This window comes from Lissotriton vulgaris, chromosome 1_1, assembly GCF_964263255.1.
Source record: "Lissotriton vulgaris chromosome 1_1, aLisVul1.2, whole genome shotgun sequence".
Taxonomy (NCBI): Eukaryota; Metazoa; Chordata; class Amphibia; order Caudata; family Salamandridae; genus Lissotriton; species Lissotriton vulgaris.
In genome coordinates, this window is record NC_141685.1 from 677,173,000 (window position 1) to 677,190,018 (window position 17,019).

Below are 17,019 nucleotides of genomic sequence, written 5' to 3' on the forward strand. Positions count from 1 at the left end.
CATATTAGCCATGCCTTTAATTTTGATTCAACCTTCCTGCTCAGGGATATAGTTTCCGAAGTGGCAGATTATTTTTAAAAATCTATATATTTCTGCGGTGTGACCGTGAGGGGTGCATTATATAAATCCTTGTAATAGTCGAAGAATAGGGTGTTGATCTTCTCCAGGTCATAAATAATGTTGTCATTTGTCCCAGTTATGTGTGTGATCGGGAACCCTCTTGGCACTGGCCTAATCAGCCACGCTAGCAGTCGCCCTGGCCTCCCTTCCTCTTCTTGGATACGCGTGAGGTAACCCCTATAGTCATGGCACCGTAGTCGTTCTAGGGCCTCATTATAATGCACGTGCATTTCCCTCAGGCCCTCCGTGCCTGCTGCCTGTATCTCTTGCAAGTTCCCTAACTGATGTAGTTTATCTTCTAGTGCCTTCAGTTCTGAGTGTAACTCCCTCTGGGCCCCTACAGACTGATCCAAGCAATGTCCTTGCATCACTATCTTAAAAGCGTACCATTCCACTAATCTCGAAGATGTTGACTGCGCATTCTCTGAGAAATAGTTCTTGATGGTGGTTCTTAGGGTTTCCCTATAGAAACCGTCTTTTGGGGTCGATAGTTTGAGCCACCACAAAGGGACCAGGGGGTGATTCCTCAGCTGTTTAAGCTCAAGTAATAGCGGGCAATAGTCTGATATCATGCACCTTAGATACTCAGCATATGGTATAATTGTCCCAAGGGAGTGTGCGCAGAGAAAGGCATCTATTCTTGAACCTAGGTGATAAGTAGGTGAGTAGTAAGAGTAGTCACTCATATAAGCATGTTGCGCCCTCCATATGTCCTCCATCCCCCAATTCGCCATCCTGTCTTGCATACCTGCTGCATTACGATGTGCTGGGGCTCCCGGTAAGAGGAGTGTTGAGCGGTCTAACAAAACATCGGACCCCCCCCCCAGTAGCCTATTCCCCAAGGCCATGTCAGCTAGTGAAGTGAGAGTCAATGCAGGAAGGGGATCTGATCCTGGTTAGGGGCATACACAGCGCCAAGTGTTATTTCCCTCTCCTATAGTCTCCCAGTAGTCAAGACAAACCATCCTTCCTTATCAATATCTGTATTCTGTAGTTCGAATGAGACCCCTGCCCTGATCCATAGCAATACACCTCTTGAATACACGGAGTATGCAGTGGTGAATATTTGACCTATCTACTTCAGTTTGAATAAAATGTGTTTCTTGCAGCATAGCTATCTGCAATCCCCTTCTATGTAAATATCCATGAAAATTATGTAATGTGGTGCAGCCATTGCAGTTATTTCACATTAACCAATCCTGAACCCATCCCCCGTCCCCCAGGCCGTGCACAATTGAGCCACCCAGGCATAAGGCACAAACTAGTACTAAACGAGGTAAACAATCCCTCTGAACATGAACTCCCCCTCCCCACAACAACCCAGAAACGGCCTGCTGCCCAAACCCCAAAGAAACCATGGTAGTGAATTAGAAGGTCCAAACTCATTGGTTTGTAAACCTTCCCATAGGGGTGGGTTGTGTACCTAAGACAGCTATTTAGATGCCGCCTCCACACCAGCCCTATTTCTCAATATGAGTCCAATAACTCCCACTCTGCCCAGTGACCAAAGAACTTGCAGCAAAGTGTATGTCACATCCCCTCTGCTCAATGCCTTTTCATATTGTTTTATCCGCTGTCTTCGGGGTCAGAACTGGGAGCTGCACGCTATCTGAAGGATGCCCGATGTCCCTGCAAGGGACCCCCTGGGAGGGCAAACCCCGTAGTAGGGCGCAGGAAACAGAGGCCAGCCCTGGGGTGGGAGGGGGCGGGGAGGCGGGGTCACGCTAGGCAGGCCACCCCCCCCCATCCTCTGGGGGGTTATAGGTGAGCTCCTCCCCCTCGGCGGCCTCTTTGCTGCTGCCCCATCCACCTTGGCGGTCGCAAGGCTGCCTCGCCAGCCTTAGGCCCGTTAGCCCCTCCTAGGCCCCTTTCCCTCACCCCTCGACTCGGACGCAGGCCCGCGATTTCAGCTCCACAGTGGGTAAGGGATTAACAGGCCTCCCCCCCGGGCCCCGTCCTCGGGATTATCCGAGTTGACAGGGCTCCGTGGTTTTACCACGGGGGAGCCCAGTGATCTTTTCTGGTGGCGTGCGGGGTCTACGATGTGTTGTGCGGGCGGAGGGAGCGGTAGCGATGAATGGCGCCGACGGGGCCAGGGTGTATTTGAAGCGGCGGGGTACGTCATGTGGGCACGCTGCCATGATGGAGAGGCAGTGATTAATGGCGCAATTTCATCTCCCTCGTCGATCACCGTAGGGAACGAGGAAGCGCAGGAATTCTTCACCCCCCGCACCCCCGGGCCCCGTCCTTGGGCAAATCCCAAGTTACACAAGGCCTTGTGGTCAGAGACCACGGGGGGTGGAGTTGTCCGGGGAGAGGCATGTGGCATTGAGATATAAGCCGAGCCCCGGGGGGCCTGTCGTGTGTCTGTGGGGAAGTGCGGAGAAAGCTTTGGTGAGCTATACAGAGCGCATCCTTTCGTTCATTAGATCAGAGATGCAGCTGTAGAGCGCAGGCTTCGCACATACGTTGCCCCGAGTCTATTCCCGGTAATTCCAGTTTTATATCCTTGTTCGGTTGGCTGAGCTGTGATCCTTGTCCGTAAAGTGATGGATCGTTTATATGCCCATTTGCGAAAATTGGCTGAGCAGTGAGTGGACCGGTCTGGCGCCCTGGGGCATCCGGGCGCGCCGACTTCAAAGGTGGGGAGCCGGGTTCCAGCCGGCGGGAGGTCGAAGGCCGAAGTCGCTTTAGCGAGAGATTAGGTTAGGGCACGTCTTCGCCCCCCCCCCACTCCCTCCCCCCCCACACAACAGCGGCGGCGATCCCGCTGACGGAAGGTCCGCACAACCACCCTCCTCCACTGTGGCGACATTCTTGCTTTCGCTGAGGGACACTGTTTGGCACGCTGTGTCTTTTATGTAGATCCTCAGAGCTCCTAGTTTCTCTGGCATTTGATAGGAAAGCAGGCAGCGCTATCAGAAGGATGCTGACGGTGAAGGCGCGGTGAGCCTTCCATATCCGAGGTCTACCACAACAGGCTATTCCCGTTCAGCAGAGACAGCAGCTATCTATTCCAGGAGGTGAGAGGAGCTGGGAACTTCCTAGAAGTGGGCGCACACATGTAATCTCGGTGTGACCCGTTTTCAGGCTACTCGCAAATCTGCCACCTCCTTCTACTCTCACCCTCATTTGCTTGTTGTGCACTGCGTGGTGCGTGCAGTAGTCAGGCGGCCAGCCCAAGTCATGTTTTACAGCATGCCTTACGTTGGCTGCATGCTCAAGGTGTGCAACTGAAAAGAGATCTGCTAAGGGCTCTTCAACGCCACACAATTGAGATTCTGATGCATTTAAGTTGTTGTTTCGGAACACTACATCAAGGAACTGGTTTGCTCACAAGCTATACTACATGGGATTGCATTGTGGGATTCGTACAAACTCTTTGCTACTTCATGACATGCCATACACATTCATGGTTCATTGTGTATTTCCTATCTGTTAGGGTAGCGCCGTGTAAATGAAGTACAATTTTGGACTCCCCAACACCCCACGCGGTGCCGGCTACCCCGCTCCTGACCCAGCCAGGGGGTCTTCGACTGTGCCAGCATAGACTCTGCTTGGCTCTGCCAGTACCCTGCTCGCGAGGGCCACGTGGTCACTAGGCCTTTTCGGCGTCGGTCCAGACCGCGGGGGCCATCTTTGGGCGGCCCCTCCCACATCTCCCAGGCGAACATAGGAACCGGTCCAGGCTCCCCCGCACTTGACCGCATCCTGGGGAGAGTAGGTAAACACAGAGCTGACAGGATTTGGGCGTGTGGTCACCAATCCCGTTATTAGCTCGTTTACCAAAATGTGAATATTGTGCTTGACCGATTCAAAAGTAGAATTAAGTCAGGCATGAGCGCAGTGTTTGGTGTAAAGTCGTACGTTCTTGCTTTTGTTTGCGTTGTCTAGTCACGGTGCACCGGCCCCAGATTGCTCCGAGGTGGCAATTGCGTGTGCCACCCCACCCCCCCAAAGCAGGAGGGCTGGCCCAGGGTCTCCTCGAGGGTCAAGGCACCATGGTGTTGACGGGAGATACATCAGCCAATAGTGCACATAGGAGGCATGGATTTTCTCGAGTCTGGTAGCCTAGGGATAGAGCGCTGACTCTCACCCTCAAGGAAGTGTTCGATTCCCGGTGCCTCTCCACCCTCGTCTAAGGGGTAGGATATATGAGGCTATTAGATGGCCCTGTCTGTCCTTCACACCATCCTCGGGCCAGTGTCCCTGCTTCTCTAAGTGCAGCGCCCAACTGGGTCAGTCTCACACGTGGAATCCGGCAACCTTGCAGGGATCCATCATGGAGAGCAGCATGAATGAGTGCCAGACACAGAAAAGGGCAGACAGCGAGCGCTGCACATCCCAGGCCTCCCGGATGTGCCACAGGATGTTGTGAGGGGCAGCGCAGAACAGTCAAACACCGGGTTGGGCTGTGTCCTGGTAGACATGCCATCACACTTGTGCGTTGGTTTATATCACCAATTGATTTCGTAGCCATCTTTAATTCAGAATTCTGGGGGCCCCCGTACAGCGGTAAGCAATTGAACATTTGGGCGACTGTCGTTGTTTTAATTTGCGTGTAGGAAGTAAGGATCAACATTTGTGCATTCTCAAAGTGCTGGTTAGACCCACACTAACTGTATTAGCGCGAATGCAGAGGTCGACTATGTATGATTGTAACGAATCAAAAAGCGTATTACGTTGATGTTGCAGCCATCAGAGGTCGCCAATTTGAAACAAACTGTCTTGTGTTTTGGGGACGGGGGCATTATGTGCAGCATGAAATAGTTAGGATACAGAGCAATCCGGAAAGCAAGTCATTGGTATGCGCTAGAATCATAGATAATGGCTTATTTCATTCTACAGATTAGTAATTTACATTCCTCTATGCATTGTTTTTAGCTACGGCTGAGTCAGATCATGAGGTGCCACTTCAATGGCCTTCTGTATTACGATTAGGACCTCGGTTATCAGTGCATTCTAAAATTGTGGGCCCTGCTAAACTATAGCTCAGTGGTTGCAATGACGAGTGGTGTGATAAAGTTCACATCCTCTGGATTTCTCCCTTACATTTCTGTAATTGTGACGCATGTGTTTAGTTCCTCAGTGAGACTGCGATCTAGCTTTGGTCTCACTCGAGTGAAATACATTTGTGCCCATTATCCTTTGCGTTACTGCTTGTTTACGAGGCAGAAACCTTGTGGTAGACATAACATCTTAATGAAAGAGCCCGGAGTTTCGAACGCTATGCCTCTCACTCCAGCAGCTTTTGGAAACTTACCCCGTCCTTTGTTCTCACAGCAGTTGACCCATCGGTTGCAATGCTTTAAATTAAATTCTGTTTAAATATTGCTAGCCATTTGTTGTGGTGGCTCGTTTTAACAACTGCAATGTAGATTAAACACGATCTACTGCATGGGCAGGAGCAGGATTCGATCAGTAAATATGACATAGGGTGAATAAGCGCGACTAACAATAAAAAGCTAGGCCCTGACGTTTTCGGGACTGCTAGGTGGTAAACTGCCCAGAGGTATTTTGCAACGGCATCTTGCGGTTTTACAGCAAGGTGGTTTACCTCCTTTATAAGGCCAACCCGTTGGGTTTTTTCCCAAATAAACATGTCATGCCCTGCGTTGACGGCTAATGAGGAAAATAGGTGCACTCGCAGTCCTGATTAATAACGGGGAGTGCAGCCTCAGGTGCCAGAACTCACAAACCAAGAACTCGAATGGTCCAATATTGCGCCACTTAGGGGAAATGTTGAGATAGGTATCGCCACTTGCCTCTGCAATTTAAGGGTGTCAAGGTAGACAATGATCCATAATTTAAGACACATCTCTTTTCGTCCGTGAAGGGTGTCAGCCCTGAGACTGACTGCTCTAGCGGTTCGGATTAATTCATTAGTGAGATAGCAAAGTGGAATTCTGGCAGGGACACCTTGGCTTTCCATCCTCATGAGGTCAAACATATACCATGGAACCAAGTAACACTGGCATCGGTTAGTACCATCTGTGGGCCGCTGAAATTTGATCGGCCAACTTAAAGGTGCGGAATGGGGTCATTCATTACTATTCTGGAATAATAACGGTTACATTGAAGACAAAGGAGTGGTTGAGAGTGATAATGCCTTAAACAGACCGTTTATCCAAATCCCGGTGTTTGCTTTTCTGTTTCTCTCCTTTTAAGGTAAAACCTTTCTACTCTCAGTGGGTGGATATTTCTAATAGCTTTATAGTTCTTTTGCATCAGACTACACTGTTTATTACAGGCCCCTTCCCGCATTTTAACGTTTAAGATAAAGGTGCTCTGTATGTGTAGTAGTGCTAGCAGTATTACAGAAGGTGTGGCACGGGCGCCTGTAGGCCCTTATGTAATATCAGTGTCTGAATAAAACATTGGTTAGGCGGGAACAGTAACGATTTGTTTAATCCCAGTTAGTGTAATTACTTGGACCTTATTCCAATCCATAATTTGCCTGCTGTCCCACTTCAAACACGCCCCAGCAGTATTCATATCAGAGTTAGTCCTACTCCCTCCCGTAGGACCAGTCCTGTTCGAAGTGAGGGGTAACATTCTCTCTGGACAGGAACACAAGTAAATATAGACCGGTTTCTGCGACGGGATATTGGCACCTCTGAGGATGAGGAATATGTTGCAAGTAACACCTATCCCCAAAGAAGCACCTGTAGTCCTAATGCTTAGCTAACTCGAAGGTTGGAGCTTACTGCATACCTAGTATTTCAGGTTTATCTTGTATCCAAGAGCCTACATTTTAGGTTGTTATTAAGTACATGGACTTTTAAATCTAGCTGTCCCCTCAGTACCTGGAATTACAACACAATATAGGAGTTAAAAACTTGGAATGTGGAAAGCTTAAGATGTGCATAGAAGGGGGGAGAAACTGAAATTGTTGGCAGCAAATGCAACATTCCACGAAAATTAGAAGCAAAGCCATGTCTACAACTAACCACAAGATAACAGACTTGCATCGCCCTGGCGTTAGTGCTCCTATAGTATTAGTTGGTCAAAGTCTAGTAATAAAATACTAGATTTTAAAATATTAGAAATAATCTTTTAGCTGAAGAAAACATTATACATGCATAAACAATAATGTGCAGTCCAAATTGCCATGCCGTAGCACGATTTTATACCGGTGTTGTACTTCCGATGACTTATTGGCAGGGAGATTTGAGCCAAGGACAATGTAGAAGTGGGGACATATTTAGCAGCGGTTCTGAGATCTCAAGTGAGATATTCAAATGTCCCGTAGACATACCCTAGGAAAAACAAATAAATAAATTGGGTATGTTAAAGTCTCAGATGGTTCAGGAGACTTCAAGACTACTGGACCTTCCAGCTGTTTCAGTACGCATGCGTACTCGCACAGGGTAAGGGCTCTAGGGACATAGCCTCCCCCCCCCACCCCCCCCCCCATGCTCGGCAATGCAGAACTCAGAATGATGTCACACTTTCTTAGATAGCGCGGACCGCAGCAAAAGAGTCCTAGATTGTAGAGGGCGGGTAAAGCCAGCTGGATTAACACATGTAATCCTTTTAATACCAAATAAAAGGACACCACCCAGGATATATATAAAATATAGATGCATTAATTTTATCACTACCCCCCCTGAACTAGTTATGAGGCCGGAGGCACAAGCACATATCTATACACTTAGTTAGTATACCAATGGGCGGGTAGGCCCTGGGGGCCAAGCAAACCATATAGTAAGAAAGTGGTATACGTACAAAGCCACGAAGTAAGGGAAGGCCTAGGGAAAGGCTGGGGCCACACTGAGCCAACAATAGCTAAGAAGTAGGAGGAGTAGCCTTTACAGATTATGGTGCCCTCGGGTGTCCCTGTCTCAACAATTTGAGAAGTCTGGCACCTACTTTATACTGCAACACTGCCAGTAGGAAGGACAGCCACCTGCTCAGTTCCAAGGGTAGCAAGGCAATATACATAAAGTACATCACAGGTAAAGTGGCATGTACAGGCGCCAAGAATCAATTTAATTTTCCATAGGGATTTAGCGGTCCCCAGAATGTATCCAGGTGACGTGAATTGCGACCCGTTACAAAGCCGTCCGGGACGGTTAGGCTGTCCTTGGTTATAGGCTTTTTAGTTACGAAGATTAGTATTTCTTATTCCTTACATGCAAAACGCAATTGGCACAGGGAGGCTACAACAACATCCATGGAATCTTCATTCGTTGCATATCTCATTCATTCCATAAAAAACTCAATTAGTAGAGGGAGAATATAACACCTATGCAGTGCATCGCATAGTATTTTATATTTAAAGACAACACAATGCCATTTCATGACAACACAGACCTGGCCTGCATAGGAGGAGCATAAGAAGAGGTAAAACAATGTTCTTGTCTTTAGTTCTCTGCTATGGTACCTGGGACCAGGGCTTGCCTTTATTAAGGCCCCGGCCGGCCCTCCCTACCATAAGGCTAGTCGTAGCCTCGTGCTTGCCCACAGCCCGGGTGCTTGTTACATAGTTCTGGTGGGAATTAGTAATCGGAGTGGTTATAAGCAAAGAATTAATAAACTAACAATGTACTGAAAAGGGCAGTGTTGAAAGCTAGAACATCTAAAAATAGATGCCAGCACGAGGGTTCTCATCTATTAGTTCAAGAAACTTGCCCTCACGGAGGAGCATTAGCAAGATTTACAAGTATTGTCTCTCAGCTGGCGTTCATCCCACTCACCGGAGCCTCGCAATGACAACACCCATACTGCCAAGATAATTTTAGAACACGTGCATGTAACAAACAACAAGCGAGTAACCATAGGTAAAGAAATACATCTGCCCCTGAAAACACAGTGAGCATGGATTGAGTGGCCTCTGGTGGTCAGAGATAACCCCCAGACCGACTTGGCACGGGGCAGTATCACAAGGGGCATTGGAAGTCACTCGCAGGCGAGTCAACGCAGCAATGCGGAAATTCAGCGAACAAAGAGGGGTAGGTTTCATTAGGCATGGCTTGCTGCACGCCAATCCACTGGGTGCTGGGAATCTGATGGGGTGCACCTGTCCAAAGTGGGCATGGCGATCTTCCTATTAGACCTAGGGGAAGCGCTAGAAACAGCGGGGTGTAGATAGGGTAGGACTAAGGCTAGGTAGTGGGGGCCCTGGGCGCAGCGGGTGCCACGCCCAAGGCTGTGGAAAAGTGGCAAGGCGACCCCCATGCAGGACAGGCGCAGGAACAGGACCTGAAGCCCCAGTGCAAATGCACAGCTATGAGTCATATATAAGCCGAGGGGCCCTTCTCGAGGACTTGGTTCAACGGCACCCCGTTAGTCCTTAGGGCGGTTGTAAGCCTGAACAACCGGGGGTTTGCTAATAATGCCCCGCCTGGATGGGCAAGGTGTGAGTTGACTCTCCCTTGTCTGGAGGGTGGGGCAGGTGGACGATAGGTCCACCGGTGGGAGGCTGGTGCCTCCCAGGATCGACACCTGGCCAGGGCCATTGTGTCCGCATCATTGTCTCAACTTCAGGCGCCCCGTCACGAGGGGTGGCGGGGCTTAGGGAGGTCGCCTGTCAGTTAACCCGCTCCGTTATTTGTATCACAAATAAACCTGCAACTTCTTCTCCCAAATTACTTGTCTGTGTATTATTTGGGCGGTGAAAGTTGTGGGAGGGGGGGCGAGGTGTACCGATGCAACTACTATGTTTGTGAGGATTCAGAGTCCGATTCTCCTGCCCCCCTACCCGACGGGAAGCGGGGCTCGGATACACCCCCAGGTCCTCAAATGATCATTGCTACCGCCTTCAGGGCTGCGCATCTTTCCTATTTCATTTGTGATGGAGCAGGTTTCTTTATTGTGCCCTTCCGAGGACGTTTGTGATGTGTCGTCCTTCACTTTCCAGGTTTGGGTGTTGGTCTTTTGTTCAGTCGAAGGGTGCGTGCCAGATTTGTATGTTTCGATCCATGCACAGAAGTGGATTTTTCCATCCAGTTGGATCCGGATCCGGAGCCTAGCCGGGAACATCAGAGCATAGTGTAGGCCTTATTCCCTCATTGTCCTCTTAACCTCAGTGGAGGAAGCCCTCCTCCTCCTATTTCCAACATGTAGTCTGGAAAAAGAGAAACCCTACTGTTGCCCACCATGTAAGGATCTGTTGTTCTAGCTTTGTGTAATAATGTATTTCTGTCCTTGTAGTGGCGTAGTTTCTCGACCACTGGGTGCGGGCGATGTCCGGGAGAGCTAGTTTATGGTGCTCTGATCTAAGCAACCTCAACCCCACTGACACTGTACTAATGTCCTGGTGGAGGGTGGCTTTTGTATCTGCATTGGCCTCCAATATTTTAGTGAGTTGTGATTGTACTGGTTCCAGATCCATTTTCTGTGGTCCCGGCGATGGCTCCTGGTCTTGTGGCAGCTCAGACTGTCTTGTCTGGTTTTGCCCCTTCTTGTAAGGGTACCATACATATTGTTCTCGGGGGGGATTTGCACAACAGCTTGCTTAATGGCCTCCAGTCTTGCATGTGCACTGGCGCAGGCAGTGCAATGGTCCAGACAATGAGCCCATAACACGGGTCTTTAGGACTAGAACACAGTGTGTATTATCACCTCCACTCCAGTTCTTCGAGGACCCACATATGCTTATATTCCCATGAGGCCTGGACTCTGGATCCCTCTCTGATGCCTTCCCCGTTGAAGCCAGCGGTCTGAAGCCCCCCAATGTTGTGCTAGGTGTCTATAGCTGTAGCAGTGTTGGTTGTCGGAGGTCCACTGTCACCCTCCTCACACGAACCCAGGCCCTGCACTGCAGGATGTCCAAGTGGCCTCACCCCAACTAGTCAAGGAACATTGAGCACTGGGCCCCAATCCAGGCCCTGAGCCGCTCCCTCAGCTGCCGATTGTGTCAGCAGGCCCCAGCAAATCCAATCATCCAGCCCGACCGGACCCAGACCCCACCCACCCTCAGGGCACAGCACTCAGTCCCCAGCTAGGAGCCCCACTCCGCTCCGGCCTCACGTGGCCTCGTTCCACACTCACCACGAGTCCGCAGGGAGGCGCCGGGTCCCCTGCAATTGTCTAGTAGTCCATCGGCACTGGGCCCTGGCCAAGCCCCAAGTCTTCACCTCTGCACAGGGGGACCACCGGTTCTATCCCATGCAGCTCCGCATGGGGCCTTCCTGTCTTCTCTCCTGCCCGGGGGCCACAACTCTATGCACCGGGCTCAGTTACATATGTGCTCCTAGTTCCAGGGGCCCGTTTGTGCGGTCCACGGAGTAAGCATAGTATGCAACTCGCTCCCCCAATCCGCTGGGGTCAACACTCGTGTCTAGTCGGCTGCATCCTGTGTGGCCCGGCCTTACCTCTCACCTCTGTTCTGTGATGTCGCCGCCATCATTTATCTCGAAGTGACACGGAACTCTTTCTGTCTCCGCCGCTCCAGCCATCCTCTATCTCTTCTACAGCGCCCAGCAGACCCTGCCCTGGCCAATAGGCTGATGCAAGCCGCTCCCCTTCAGCAGCCAGCCAGTAGCGGCCCTCGGCTCCTTCTTCAGCTCAGGGGTTGTCTTTGGCTGGGAGCCGCACCCTCCGCTTACTCAGCAATTGAGCGCCATCCATCCTCATATGTAGGTGCTGCTGGGTTCACCTTTACCGCGTCAGTCCCCTCACTGTTTAGAGGTCATCGCCCCCTGCCAGTGTGTGTGGAGATTCGGCCCGACATTGCAGGATAAAACTAGAGTCGGCGATGAGCTGCAAGCTCACACATCCACAATCTTCAGCGGTCAACCCACGCCCCCCATTTTGTAGTACTTTAGTAGTGCTATTATAGTACTACTGAATCTACAAGAAAATTCAGTTTGTGAATATCCCCCAAACATGAATGCAGAGATCTACTATGGCAATGTGTGCTGTTTGAGGCCCCCCAAAAATCTGTTTTTTACCATTTTTTTTATAATGGCGAGACTCTGGCAGCTTCTAAAACAATGTATTTTTTAAAACCTTGGCAAAGCAAAACAAGCATTGACAAAGCTAAATGGCTGTCATCAGTGCTTAATTTTAACTTGTGGTTTCTGGTGCTCAGCACAGGCACTTAATTGTTAACACCGGCACTTATAGTCCACCGGAGGGTGGAACTGTTTATCTAATTTTGAAATGTGCACAACAATATTTGCTAAATAATGTATTATACATTTAAAATAACTAAAACCTGATATTCAAGCCATGTTTAGATCTCACCTAGGCAGCGCGCATGCGCTGTCTCTCCGAGATATCTAGTAATCTATATGGGCGGTGAAACTCCACCTATTGCTGGGTAATTTCTCGCCGCTTGCCATTAGTTAACTTGTGCATTTTTTTTGTTTTCAGCCTTATTATTGGGTCTTCATCCCATACGTAAATTCCGTTCATTCCGGAAGCAGCACTTCCTTACTTCAGTATCCTTACGCTTAGACTGCGTAATTGTTTTTTTTTTTTAAAATAGTGCGCATTAACATGCACACTCATCTCGGCCGCCGAACACACGTATGTGGTAAATCACTTCATCTATGGACTTAAACCTCCACTCTCCACTCCGCACTTTCATACAGCAGCCCTGTATGCCTTTGAGCATTGTTCCGTCCCAGACTCACCCCTCCCCGCCCCCACTGCCCAGCAGCAGCGATGCAAGAAGAAGAGCGATCTGCAACAGCAAACAAGGTAAATGGCACCGGGAAATGTTTTCTTTTAATTTTTTATAAATCTATGAATAGTATTTTTATTTGGCAGCATGGCACGCTATTAGTATAGCGTCCCCACATCTTTATTTTCTTCAGAACTTTCTTTTTTCAGGTGCTGTGTGCGAACGTGGGGTGTGTGCAGCCGTTGGCCTCACAGAGCAGTCTGCCCCACCCCTTCTCACTTGTCTGTAGATGGTTGATAATGTCTAATTATTTCCTAATTTCACCAACATAGCAGCTACAATGAAGTCTATAACCAGTTGGAAGTCAGAAGCAAAACCTGGGGGCGGTTTACTCCACCAGCAACGCAAGGCATGCTAGCAAGCGCAATGTAATTTTAGTACCACACACAAATAGACAGAATCGATTAAGAAACCCCAGCCTGTCTCTTTGGCGGCATACTTTGACTGTTGTAACATATTCCTCAGGGCAGTATTTACAGTCTGCACATAGTAAATGTTAGTTAGCCATACTCTGAACATTTTTTTACCCTTAATCTGCAAATTCTGCAACAGTGGATGGATTATGTGGCTAGTGCAGAAAGCACTCTAGCTACGCAGTTGCATCATACCATTAGTCCTTGTTATAGGCCGGATGATGGAACAGTGTGGCAAGGGAGGGCCGAGTTGTGCCCGCATTCACCAAAGTAACTAGCAAGGGCAGGCATGTCTTGTGGCACCTGCTTTGGAACAGTGGAGGGCCCACCATTAATATTGTACGTCACTGAGAAACATGGTTAGCTGGTGCTACTTCGAATCTTTAGAAGTGTTATGGACCTGTGGGAAAAGAGGCGCCTCTTCAGACAGTGTATGTGGCTGGCACAGCAGCCATCCCTTGAGTAATTCTTTACATTGAAGCCCCTCTGCCCAGTGATGTCTCCAACCAGTGACTTCATACTCACAATACCACGTGCTCGCTGGTAAGTGTTCCATAATGCAAAGTAAAATTGCGCAGGAGGGCCTGAAAGTGGCATGTCAGAGTGCGGGTAAACTAGCATCGGTGTGCTAAGAGTTTGTGTAAGTGACTCTTATCCTGACGGCAGCACTTTTGGGGATGTTCGCACACTTAACCCAGATTTGGACTTCTCTATCGGAGGCTTTTAAAATAACACCAGGTCTCCCTCGGTAGCCAATCTCATATAACTTTCTGCTCGTTCTAACATTGGGAAGCAAGTGGCGCTGCTCCTTCCAGCAGCCAAGTGAGTGATTCTTGCCAAAACCGTCTGCTCCGGCATTGGTTCTCTCTGCTGTTAGCATTTAGAAACAAGGTGTATAAAAATACAGATGTTCATTTATGAATGCAAAATATACAGCCATTCACAATCTCAGTCGGTAGTCTCCCAACCTTCCTTCCCCACTCGTTGGTAGGTCTCTCATGGGGGTAGTCAGGTGTGCGCGTCTGCGGTGTGTCGGTCAGTTGGTGAATTGATGGTTGTTTGTGCATTCGTCATGGCATAACTCAGGACCATGAGTGGATTAGTCCTCCACCTGTGCCCCTTATGCTCCACCTTCAAATGGTCTGTGGGACTCCCCGAGCACATCTTGTCTGCAAATGGATCCATATATCACCCCAAGGCAGTTTGAAGTACGCCTTCCAAGCTTTTGCAATGCAATAGGTCTCGCATCTCTGAAACTTTTTAAACACATAAAGGCATTGTCATTTACAGTGCCAATAGCTCAAAATCTCGCAATTGCGAGACCAATTGCATTGCAAATGCTTGGTATAGCTGTGAGTAGGATTAAATAGTTTGAATTGTCACTTGTGCGAGTGTGAGGCTAGTAGTGGTATAAGTGCTGTCATTGGCAGAGTTGGCAGGGGCAAGGAGCAGTGGCCTCCTGACGGGGCAGGCACTTTATTTGTTTTAGGTTTTTTTTAACAAAAAAAAAAAACACTGGCTGTTAGGCAAAGCCAGACTGATTGGCTTTGACAGTGCTTGATTACTATATATAGCTATGCTTACGCTCAAAGCGTGTTTTAATTAATTACCTCATTTGAATGTTGCTGATGTTACCAGGAGGAGGCTTCCAGTTTACTGTAATTGAGTTCTTTGGTTGATCACTGATGTGACTCGCAGCATCCTGTCAAAAAAGAAAAAGCAAACATTTAGCAGCTAAACGAATGCAAGGATGAGTCTGCAACGACCAGACTCAACCACCACATGCTGAGTTTCATTTATTAGAAACGTTCCCTAAAAAAGGATTTTGAATATAAGAACATGATAAAATCAAATAATATGTACTATCTCAACATTTTAGTATACATTTGTATTATGTAATCGTTTATTTGACACTTGGAGGTTATCCAAACAAAACAAATTATTATGATGTTTTAATCGCAGTCTGGAGGATGATTTAGAGGTTTTAAAGGATACAATTGCTACATACTGCTTAATTTAAGTCGGCAGTTATGTTTCCTCATAAGACATTTCCGGAACACGAGAGTGAAAACGGACAAAGGATAAAGAAGGAGGGAGTGATCGATGGAAAAACTAGAGGTGGGCGAGCCAAAAGATTAACAGTGAAAGCAGAGCCGAGCCGGGCCGAGGGTCTGGCTCGTCTCCCGGAGCCCGTGCAGGAGCTGAGTCCTGAAAACATTTGCTATGTTAAAGTATTTTGCGTTACTTACCAAGTGGAAGTTTTGACATTAATGGGGTACATTAAAGCACTGTAGTGAGAAGTACCTATGAAAAGTGTACAACTGGTAGTCTGCGCTTACATATTTGAAGGCGCTTCCATACACGATAATGAAGACAAAAAAATTGGTAAAGTAAAATATTTGCATAAGATCACACGAATCAGTCAGCAAACTGTTGGTTACCCATTTAACTTTCCTTATGCTAAGGCTTTGTTTTTACCTATTAGTGCAGCTTTTAAATATAGCGTGAACTCGACCCAAAAGCCCATCGCTTTATATGAACACAGGTCACATTACACAAGGTCACATGCATTTCTTATAGGCATGGGGAGGTTAACTGATTTACTTGGAATCACAGGATGATGAACCGACGCCGAGACAGTGCTTAATTTGAGCCAGTGGTTTCCGGTGCTCGGCACCAGCACTTAATAGTCAGCACTGGCGTTTATAGGCGAAATCAACCCAGAGTGCTTTTCATGAGCACTGGTTTAGGAAACATTCATGTTTGGTAGGTACGGAGAGATTAGGTGATTTGCCCAGAATCACAGAATGTTGAGCAAACGCCGAGACTTGAACATGGTTCCCCAGCGCCAAAGTTGGCAGCTCGGGCCATTACGCCACATCCTTTCCCCACTTGCCAGATTTCATGGTTAGTAGTTGGTTCTGGTATAGATGCACTAACAAGAGCTGGTGCAAGCTGCCTCCCCACGAGAGCCCCAGCACTAATTAAATCACAAATTAACTACTAAGCCGAGACTCGAACTTGTCTTCCCAATTCCACTGTCTCCAGCTCTCACCAGAATGCCACATCCTTGGTAGAAGGATGGAGACAAGAAGAATCAACACAAAAATCAGCACATTATGGGCTCAGGTTTTCAACAGGACCTCGAGCTGAGCCAGAGACAGGCTCAAGCCTAGCTCACCCACCTCTAGTTAAATGCTAGCATCCCTAGGTCACTTCCTGTTTCTTTATCCTGCCTCAAGTCTGCCACAGGGAGGGGGGCAATGACCATATTACTGTGTGCCGGGCATCTGAGTGTAGGTGGGGTGCAATGTGTAATGAAGGCTTGCTCTATTGAGGGCGTGCCAGCTTCTATGGAGACCCTTGGCTGTAGACAGGCTGTCGGCTAAGGATCCATAGCAATTAGGTAGTGTACCTTTTCTCTTCAGTAGAGCCAGGCCTTATGAAAGCGAATACCTACTTTTCCAATGTGGGAGAGCAGGGCCTCCGATATCAGATGCAGCATCTGTATGGCGGAAGGTGAGGTGTGCGGGGATTGTGCGTCTCTTTTTGGTATGCAGGTAGGAGAGGCGCGTGCATGTTCAATTGTGTGACTGCACATATGCAGGCTTTCATTTTTTCTGGGCGCACTTTCTGTTCCTAATAACAGCACACTACCTGCATAAGTGCAAGTGCCTCTTGCAGTGTTTTTTTCATGCACTTTAAAATGGGCAACTATGAAGCTAAAAGGAAACTTGGCTTCCTCTTCCTCTAGTCACTCTCCCCTCATGCTAAGAAATCCAGAAGGGAGAATGTGTATCCAGCGATTGAAAAGTCTATATGAAAAATAGTAAAAGTGGCAATGGAATAACT

General features: G+C 48.4%; 1 protein-coding gene across 1 annotated transcript in view; it reads right to left on the reverse strand.

Moving 5' to 3' along the window:
- The window catches only part of LOC147747648 (putative defense protein Hdd11-like), a 133,641-nt gene that overhangs the window by 61,756 nt on the left and 54,866 nt on the right, over positions 1-17,019 (reverse strand). Inside the window, exon 4 of the mRNA XM_086936343.1 lies at positions 14,778-14,869. Coding sequence (XP_086792469.1) covers positions 14,778-14,869 — 92 coding nt within the window. The remainder of the gene's footprint in view (positions 1-14,777; positions 14,870-17,019) is intronic.